A 10,756-nucleotide genomic window follows, 5' to 3' on the forward strand; every position below is an offset into this window, starting at 1 on the left:
CTGGTGGCTTGCAGCATGATGTAGCACCTGCTAATTTAACCTGTCCCACCCCTCCCCTGTACATTTTAATGCTATTGTCAGGAGCACATTACTTGGGCTCATGGTATTGTAGATTCCACTGTCTCTCTTATCAGGATGGGCACTAGGTAAGATCTCTCTTTCGTATCGTCGAATGTTTTATTCAGACTTAAATAAAAGAGTTAAATTTTGTGAAAAATATCTATCCTAAAAACACATTTTTTATGGGAACGAAATTTCAAACCCAGAGGAACGAAATCAGCCAAAATAATAGTAGTGTTAAAAAGTGATTTATTGCAGAAGTATTGAGGTATTTACAAGCAGAATATTAGTACTGTCTTCTGATTCTGTTCTTTTCAGAACACTAAGAAACACTTTCACTGTCTCTCTTTAAAATAAATTCTCAGACACTCGCATACTCTCTCCCCCTCCCTAGAGTTATGTTTGACCCAATGCGCGTCACTCGTTCCTATTTGAAATTCACTGGGGAGTTTAATGAATCTTATTCGGTTATTTAACAAACAAGCTTCCTTTATGATATATCTGTTCTCTTGCTGGTTCTTATTTAAATTATCACATCTCATTTAACAACCAGTGCAAAAGGTATTAATATATTAATTGACGTGTTTTCTAGAGGTGCAAATATTTTGTAGAATCACACACGCGTATATGAATAACACAACAGAAATTTCACCTAAGAACCTGAATCCAGTATTCTATTCTTTTCTTTTCCATACAAATCAAAGTGAAATAGAAGCAAATATCTGTTACAATCCTGTCTTAAAAGGAAAGAATAAAAGATGTTGAAGATTCAAACGATTCAAAATTTTACTTCAACCGGACCACATTTTAAAATGGCAAACGAGACAAAGGAAAATTTCTATTAAAATCTCAGTTCCAAAATTTCATTTCCAGAATCGAAAGTAATTTAATTTTGCTTTTAAATAAAATGCCCTATAAAAAATCTCCAAATATCTCTTAAGAGTTCTTTGTCCTTTTAAGATTATCTGTTGCTACGGTTACGTAACAGTTCCCTTAGTGAGAAATATGGCGGACTTGCTGCCTAATGACCATGCACTGATCACGGTCAATAAAAAGGCTGTTGGTCTTCACTTCAATATCATCTTCCAGGCGCTCCTTGTTCCTCAGCAAAGCCATGAGGGAGGCCTCGGCCTCAGCTAGACGCATGCGCAGACGATCTATTGAGACGTTGATCTCGCCGACCTCTCCAACCAGTCGGTACTGTACAGGATCTCTGCAAAGCTCGACATTGGGTCTCAAAGAACGCTTATCTAAGCGAGTATGGGCAACTTTAAGTGGGTTCTCTTTGTCTGCAATGGCTTGCCTGAGATCACGGACGTTGTTCTCCATAGACGCTATTTCATCCATAACCTATGATAGAGCAATTCAGGTTTAGCTCTAAAAAAATGAAATTTAAATTCACAGCCACCTTACTCGGTCTCTACTTTGAACTGTTTAACATTTCTGATCTTCGCAGACACGGACAGGTTGAGATTGGAAGTTTCACATGGACTGAGATTTTCTTAGTCCAGCAATCGTGAAAAATGGTCAACATTGTTTAACGTCCAAAACAAAAGCTTTGATATCATTTACATTGCGCCTGAGTCTCACTGGCACCTTGTCATATTTTCCTGGGTTCTGATTGGACACTTTGATTGCTCTGCGTTTGTTTTTACGACACTTAACCACAATGCAGTGTAACGTAAAGGAAACACTTACCCTGGCCAATTCTTTCTCGAGCGATCTCTTAGCAGTCACTGTCTCCTCAATACGCTTGCTGAATTCATTGTTAACAGTCTCAAAGATGTTCCTCAGGTCGACGTAAGTCTGCATCAAGATTCCATTAATCTCTGATCGCAGAGCCACAGATGCCTTGCGTTCCCGCTCTGCTTTGGCAATGTTCTCTGAAGAGTAGGCCTCCCATTCATCTGGAGTGAGAGAACTGGAAGAATACCACAAGAAAAAATAAGCGTAGGTTATTTGACAAAAAAAATTTAACTAAGGAGGATTTTAACATGATGATCCTTGCAGTAATCAGGACATTAGTTTCATGCAAACTGGTTTGGGCTTCGCTAGCTAAGAAGAACTCTATAGCTCTGTAGTATGGTCTGAAACAACGAAATCGGAGGGTCTTTGGCTCGAGTCCCCAGGGTGAGACTCAGAGTTTTTATTTGTTTAAGTTTCGAGGTATCAAATATCACATAATTGATTGAAGCCGTCAAATTTTAAGACTGTCAGTATATGATTATACATTCTCCCATTCGCTGCTATACCCTCCTAAATAAGTAAAGAGAATTTTGGTGTTTCATCCCAAGTGAAATTTTCTTCTTCTTGTTGTCGTTCAGCTAAATGTTCCTCTAAATTTCAAGGAAAAGTTACATACTTTACAGTTACATACAGTTTAAGGATCGATTGAAATTTTTAATGTCATTTTAGAAGTGGACTTCTGAAAGAGAGAGGTCAAGAATGGCTTGCTTCCCAATTTTCGTTCTGAAAATCTAACCGTGTGTCATAAAAAAATTTTACTCTTATTGGTCTGCTTATCTCGTTCCTAATATAGTAGAAAATTTAAATTTGCGGCCTAAAAGACAGAGGTACCAGTTAATGAGACAAACTGTGGCAAAGGGAAGTTCTTCGGGCATGTCACGCAAAGTCTCTGACTGCGTTGCGTGACTATTGCTAATCAAGTTCACAATACTAGCAATTATGCATGTTCAAAGGGGGTACGTTTCTAGAGAATCTGTGGTGCTGCGTCGGTGGGGGAGTATAGCAAGGTGATTTGGTTTTAGCAACTGAGTTGATAATGTAAATTGGCCACCGTAAAGAGTTTTAAAGCTGACGTTTCGAGCGTTAGCCCTTCGTCAGAGCGAAGAGCTGAAGCTCGAAACGCCAAATCAAATGATTCATGTTCACTTACTGTTGTTGGATCGTGACCGAGTGGGGCGCAAAATGGATGTCCTTAGAGAAGTTTGTTAACGTGGAGCATTTCCCATCAATTCCAAGGGAACCGTACTTGTCGCCAAGATCTTTTTCCAGCAGAGTCTTCGCAGAGCGTAGCAACCTTGGAGAAATAGAATGTGTTGCCGATTGAGCATATCAAGATATATGAACGCTTAACTATTGGCTTAACAACTATTGTGAATTATGGTGATTAGCATCCAATGTCACATAACATCATCCATGAATCAAACATCAAGTAAATGACAATAATGATCACCAACTTAAAAAGCTTTGATTGTAAAACAAATTCCTCTTGTAAGCACCTTGTGAAATGTAAAGAGAACAGTATGGAGAATATGCATATACTGCTGTTGGGATGTGAGCAACCATTTTCAGACCTTTTCATGAACGATTTTTCTTCAGCTGGCGAGAAGTTGTTAAACAAAAATTTGCGCTCAACGAGATTAAGTTACACTCCGAATGCAGAAATAACGCGCATGGTAAAAAATATGGCTACAATTCCAGCAACGATGTACATCCAAATTGGCAACGGACCAGTCGAAATTGTAATAGTTGCAAACGTGATCTGAGGGATATCTTAATCTATCAACAGAAATTTAGGCTCAATATTGGATTGTGTGTGACAATATTTTACACAATAGCTGTCATATTTGTGGGATGACCTCAGTGTCAATGCCAAGTGTAGTGGAATTAGGGCAAACTCATGAACTTACCACAGCTGTTCGTGGGCTTGATCCATTGTTTTCTTAAGCAAAGCCCGCACGTTTTCGATCATCTCCACTTCCTAGATAAAAGAAAAATAAATAAAACGTAGTTGAGTTTTTTTTTCGACTCCATACAAAGCATTGTAAGAATTAACCAAACGAAAATTTTTAGCATCGAAATTAGAGCGTTGGATCGGTATATTATTTCAAAAAGACTTGGGAAACCATGCAAAACTATCACGACATTGTTTCTTATAATGAGTACATTTACAGACCCTTAGTGTATTAAACTACAGGCGAAGGAAAGCTGGTTGCCATAGTGACCAATTCGTTGACCATGTTATAACAGGTTAAAGTTTATCACTGCTATCACGATAAATACAATCTCTGCGATCGAATAACACTCGAAAAATAGACAGGAGATGTTTACACTCCAGTACTTTAAAAGTTCTCAAATCGCATAAGTACCACGGTTCCTTGCATATTCAAATCTCGCTCAGACTGATCAAATTAAACTTCCCTTGTTGTACAAACAATAGGGAAGCGTTACTGACGCTTACTGAGCCGTTTACTTTTGACTATATGAACAACTACGAGGAAAAGATCGACCGGGAAATATCTTAGATCATCGTAGAAAAAATATTTTGTTTGAAATTGAAAACCTAGTGAATGCTTCCTTCGAAACTTACTACTCCAAACCACCGAAACAGAAAACAAAACATCTTGATATAAACAGAAGGCCGGTATTGTCTTGTATTCAAAGAATTATCATATTGGACACGAAGGCCATTATCTATTAGCACAGAAATATCGCTAATTCATAGATCCTAATGGTGTTTTCAGGCTGCGTAACCGAGGTCAGACGATAAATGTATTGTCACCCTAAACCACGAACGATTTCTCGCGCGACTAGTAATAATCACTCCTAATCTAAAAGCCATACGTAACATTTTTAACAGTTCTTAAAACACATAAAATTGCGCATTGGAACAAAGCCCACAACTTCTTTATCTCAACTATCCCCTTGAAAATCATTAGCAAAATTAAGAAGAATAAGCAATAACTCGGTCTAAATGGATACAATTAAACACAATTTCTAGATGCTGGCTCCAGGGTAATTGAAAACAAAGTAATTTCCGTACCTTGCTGATATGCGTTTCCACATTATCATGAACAAGATCGATCTTGACTCTCCTCTCTCTGTAATCCAGACATTGCTTTGCGACATTCAAAGGCTTTTCTGTTGCTGCTAAGGCCTTTTCCAAGCGGCCGATAAAAGCCTGAAGGGCCTTGATCTCGGCGACCGTTTCGGCATGTTGTTTCTCGAGTTCGTTCTTCCAGTAAGTTATATCATGGATGCGATGCTCTAGCTTCTTGTTGACATCTGTCTGCGTGCGGTGTGTGAGAAGGGCTGTCTCTGTTCGAAGCCGCGCGCAGTCATCTCGAAGCCTCTCCGCGGTCGCTCGTTCCTTCTCGCCTGAGGAAACATTAAGAACGTTCGAGGTTCTCCATTGCTGTGGAGTGTATTTATGTATAGCGCGCTGTGTGACGGCTGTGTACGGTAAATGTTCTAATCCAGTGGAAGATCCGTTCAGTATCTTGGAAGGAAATTCAAAAGACCTCGATAGAGGTCTAAGAGAGTAGTGAGGTGATGTGTATGGCCGGCCAGTTTGAAACGATGCTGTGTATGTTGTCTCATACGGTCCGCCTGGTGGTCTCAGATACGGAGGAGGATCGAAGGTCGATGAAGAAAGAAACTTCGCTGTTTCTACAAAAGACTGCGTCATCTCGCGTATCCTGTCTTCTGATTAACTCCTCTGCGAAAATAACGAGAAGATTACTCGAATTTTCTTGACGATGAGTACTTTACAACTCCTTAAAAGTTGCTTTAATGGAGTGCAAAACTATGTCTGTTTAGTGTAACCAAAAACTGCTATATATCCGGTGGCGTCGATGGTTGCTATGTTACCGTGCGGCCTCACCACTCGAACGCTTATTGGTGCAAAAGACAATAAGCTGTCGAAATACCGGTTTGTGATTGGCTTTCGTAAATCCAACCGTGTTGAAAAACTCACTTCCGGTAGTCTGATAAGCCACGTGCTTGTCTGTTTTGTAGAGACAGAAAAATCTTTTTAGCAGAAATATAAAATATTACACCGTGAGAGTAAAGTGAACCTTTAGAAATGTTCATAGAACTCATGATATTTTTCCTCAGAGCACAGGAAAATCGTTCATAAATACTTAATAAACTTCGGCCCACAATTAGTGCCTTTTGTTCGTGTGATTCCTTGCGAACTGCGAAACCTTGGCGCTAATAACTAATAATTCAGTCCTAGAGCTAATTTTAGGTAAATTAATAAAAAAGTTCTTACAAACTGCAATATGAATTGCAAAAAAGTTATTTTTCATCGACAGCTTTTATATCATTCCTGCACTCAACTGCAGTAAAAGTATTCTACTTGCGAAGTTCTTAATTTATCTTTTCGCCTGTTTTCTTGGCAGGTGTTATGAAATTTCCATCTCCTTTGTTAGAATTTGAAACTGTCTATCAAACGCTATCAATTTAGGGGCAAGATATCACGGTTGGAGTTTTGCAAGCCTATTGTAGACACTTGTTTTCTGACCATATCAGTTTTCGAGACAGTCGACATGTATACTGTAATCTATTGCACTTTGCATCACCTGTTCTACACTATTTTGACAATTAAGTGTTATGCTAAGCGGATTACTAATGGACTCTATAAGACCGCAAACAGGAAAGCAAAAAAAGGAATCATTTGTCCTTCAAGATTAAAAACGTTTTTTATATGGGGTTTACAGAAAAAGTTCCAATTACGAAAAACAATATGCACTCAAGACTATAAAAACCTGGATGTAAAAAAAAGTCTATAGAACATCTTTATTTCTATCGTCCATAGCATCTCCTTAGACCGAAAGTTAAATGTCAGAAATTGTATCTGAGATCCTACAACCAGAATGATTTAGTTTGAACAATGATGAAAGTAAGATATAACGAAACAGAAATTCAGAAAAATTCACGGAAAGTTAGTATTTAAAAGCTATGAACGCAAAACAAGCGAAAAGGCACAAAAAGACATATACGAAAACAAAAATTTCAAAGCGTCAGAGGAAAGTACCTATTTCCATGCGTTGCCAGGAACAACGGGCTATAAGCATATCGTGAATAATAAACGAACGCGATCTGTTTCATTTTCAGAAGCCTATGAATGATAATGAAAGTGTGCTTACAATTCTGAGGTTTAATTGTTTCTCACATAAGGCATTGTGCACCGGATTACTTTAGAGCCGCTTTCCCGCGCTTGTTATTGGTTCATTTGGTTAAAAGTTATCCTCTAAATCTCATGTTTTGTTCTGTTTGAAATGGGTTATTGACTTGGTTTTATTTCTTCATCAGTTCTTCATATCACCTAAATTGGATGATCTGTGAAATGTTTTCATAGGCATAGCAACGTCCTAATGTATTGCGCGCAAATTCATGCTATCGAGCGGTACAGTCATGCAGTAAGAGAAAGTTTTGAAGTATTTGCGTAATGTAAGAATTCCGTTTGGATTCTGGCGTTTTCTTTAATCACACCGGCAACCGGCCTCCTAATGAGACGCAAATAGATCGTGTTACAGTTTGAGAGCTAAGTGATCGACGATTGTGAAGAGAAACTGTTTGTTAACTGCCACCAGTAGAAAATTTATATGGCATAGACAGCGACTCAGTAGTCATTTACAGAATGCTTAGCAATATCTGCGCTACACATTTACAAAACTTAAAGTTTGCGTCACAAACTTCAAAATAACTGATCAACGCAAGAAAATAATTTTCTTTAAATAGACAAATAAAACAGAACGCTCGACTTTCTATCGAAAGACGAACGAAAACATCCCGCTGAATTTTTAACGAGTTCATTAAAAGTCAACCATAATTTATTTTCGTCACTTTGTTATCCTTGTAAACATTAGCGGTATCAATCACACAACCGTTGTCATCATTTGAACGATTATTAGGGAAAGACTAAAATCCAAAAACAATCTTGTAGCTGGAGCTATTTTAAGCACTTTGCTGGTTATCATAGTCACACTGCCCTGATCATTTTTGACGAAAATCTAACGATGACTATTTCAAGAAGAACGCGCACGTTAGTTTTACAGTTGCAAAACTTTCTTGCGCATAAAGTAAACTTTTAGATCAAATAAATATTTGATTAAGACAAGACAAACTTGAGACAACGCTTTCCGTGTACCCTTTAATGTACAGAAAATATCCAAAAAGTATACAGGTATTGAAGAAATTCCTATGATTCTGATTTAATTTTTCTTTTTTGCTTAGGGTATGCAAATTATCGTCATCACCAAGTACTGTAACCTCGCCGCTCGCCGATTCGTGGAAGTACTATTGTTGCCTAGCAACTCTATTTGTCAAGTCTAGGTTGGAAGAAATTTCTAGGTACGTTTGATAAATTTGATGTCAGTCAAAATATTTTTTTTAGATATAGGTTTCAGTGAACGTCTGAGAGACGTTCACTGAAAGTCTTTCCATGATTATAAAAATCTCTCCATGATTGTATGGATGTTAAACTTTTCCCTAAATGGTAAAAGCCATGTTATCACGCGAACGTAGCTTATGCTATTTATGGAAATTTTGTAAGTGTCCCATTTTAATTCAAATGCATGTGACAGATCATTCGCGAGCATTTGCAGTGAAAAACTGAGGCTGGAAGATTGGAAACAAGAAAGCAAGGAAACTGAGATGGCGCGAGTATGGGTATTTGAGTATCGGTCTCTGTTCTCTGGGTCTCTTCATATGTGCCCGGTTTCCGAGATCTCGACACATCCCTGCTCCTTAAGAGGTGTTCAAATGAGCGGGTGATCTGGCTCGGTTCACCAGATCTCGATTGGGAACCGGGCCGAAAAATTTTCCCATGTGAACACTTCGGCTCGCGCTCAGTTCCCCGGGGAGAATATTTTTCCAACTACGTATGTCACCGATTAAGCCGTTGGCGGAGTACGGCTTCAGACAGCGTGGCAAATGAGCATATATTTTCGTCCTCGAAATCGAAAAGATTTCTTTGGCAGGAAAAATTATCAACAGCTTAATTGAATGACTATAAATCTAAAATGGAATACAGAAACTTCAGTTTTTGACGCGGACAAACGAATCTGACATCAGGAATTGAGAGTGGAAATGACGAAGCTTTATGCAGACGATGTGTTCATTTTTGTTTTGTTTCTCAAATGTCGCGTAAAAACTAGTCTCCAGGATCTTAGCGCCTTTTCTCGTTTTAGTCAGCGGACTGAAATTTCTCCCATGAACCCCAAAAATTTCGTCTCGGTAAACGAGCCAGTCGGTCAACCGGACTCATGTAAAGAGGGCCTCAGCCCACGCATATTTTGGCAATTTCACGTTGTTGTTTTGCAGAGGAGGGCTGAAAAAGTCATAAGTTTTAAAACGCACGTGCAGAGTTATTCTTCCACCCACTAGATCCTTTGTTTTGCGTGTCTTTGTTGCCGTCGCCGTCGAGGTTGGCAAGTCCCTGCAAGTTCCTGCAACAGCTTGAGAAAACCGACTTAGAATTCGAAATCCTGAAGAAAATAAATTTCTTAAAATTCCAGGTGATGTAAGACAGTTAACAACAAAGTTTCTGTTTTAATTAATTGCATTTTGTTGCCGAGTCCTGATTTTACAATTTTCAAACAATCTTTTGCTGACTTGCCACGCGCGCAGTGGATTGCTCATACTTCATCTTTGGTTAATTCTAAAACATGTTCATTTTTAGCTGTGATAGTTACGTGTTTTTCCTACCTGCAAATATTATTAGAACAGTGTGAATCCTCCCTCTTCACGAAGTTATTGACATGGAAAAATGGATTACAGCTCTCCATGAGGTCAAGTCAAGCTAATTATTATTATCACAATTATGACGTATGTAGGTTTAAAATGTTTGTTTAAAGGTTTCTAATTGATAAAAGAAATTAAAGCAATTTTCGGTCGAGCGACGAAATAAACCTGGGAACTGGGGATGAATGGGGTTTTTGGTTGTTTTACCTCACTACAAATTTGTACAGCGACCAGGAGAAGCGGCTATTTTAGTGTAAAGAGAGGTTTAGGCAATCTCCTCAATGGGCAGAAGAGAACGGGAAAACTGTGTCAAAAGAATTGGGGTTTTATTTAACAGTTTGTCAGTTGCGTTAAAATTAGTCAGTGCATGGGAGAAGACGAAGTGTTAGAGGCGACGAGATATGTAAATTGCAATGAATTTTAATAAAGTCATACAAACTTCAGTTTTCATTGGACGCGAAAACATGCTTGAATATTTGTCTACGGACTTCACCTTTCCTAGAGGTGAAAAGTGTCGGCTGAAAAGGAAGCTCAAGGAAAACTGTGAGCTTCAAGAAACAAGTAATCTGTCAGGTGAAATATTGTGATAAACTCCCCCTTTCTATGGCTTTACCGGTTTCCAACAAGCGCCTTGATTGGCCAAAAACCTACTTGGGGTGTTGATAGAGCACGAGAAAAGTTTACAAATCAAGAGCCGGAAGCGAGTAATTTGCAGATTTTTCGTGTCCATCACACCACAAAACTGATAGAAAGTGCGGTCTATTCGAATGTAAGGTAAACCTCAATTTTCTATTGGTTTACCGGTGCGATAAACAAGAGGTTTTTGACCAATCGGGGCACTTGTAATATCTCGGTAACTTCAAATTTATACTGCAAATTGTGAAATTTAGAACGATCGATATAAAAAAATGACTTTTTAGACAAGCGCTAAAATATGTTTCTGTTTTCTAAAATTGAAATGGTCAGTTACCATATTTTTGTTTGCAAGAAATAAATTGGGTTTTAAATAAGCGCCGCCCTCGTATGAACGCCACCTTCGAATAAACGCCGCACTCGAATCACAAAAAAACACAAAACTGTCTATGGTCCGGACTAACAGTCATTGATGTCAAGTTATTTACAAGACATGATCATCTGTTTTATCTACGTGAACGATTTCTTCAGTTTTTAAAAGGCTGAATGATAACAAAACTGGTTCCCGATT

The 10,756-nt window shown here is 38.4% G+C and overlaps 1 protein-coding gene across 1 annotated transcript; it reads right to left on the bottom strand.

Annotated features, from left to right (window-relative positions):
• Positions 1-292: 292 nt before the first annotated feature.
• LOC113672493 (tektin-1) lies at positions 293-5,616 on the bottom strand. The gene is made up of 5 exons (XM_027188781.2): positions 4,847-5,616; positions 3,714-3,784; positions 2,957-3,100; positions 1,759-1,981; positions 293-1,410 (listed from the first exon to the last, which is right to left on the bottom strand). The coding sequence occupies exons 1-5, from the start codon at positions 5,489-5,491 to the stop codon at positions 1,054-1,056; spliced, it is 1,440 nt and encodes a 479-aa protein (XP_027044582.2). The 5' UTR covers positions 5,492-5,616; the 3' UTR covers positions 293-1,053.
• Positions 5,617-10,756: the final 5,140 nt, after the last annotated feature.

The sequence above is a fragment of the Pocillopora damicornis genome, chromosome 6 (genome assembly GCF_964200805.1).
Source record: "Pocillopora damicornis chromosome 6, jaPocDami1.2, whole genome shotgun sequence".
Taxonomy (NCBI): Eukaryota; Metazoa; Cnidaria; class Anthozoa; order Scleractinia; family Pocilloporidae; genus Pocillopora; species Pocillopora damicornis.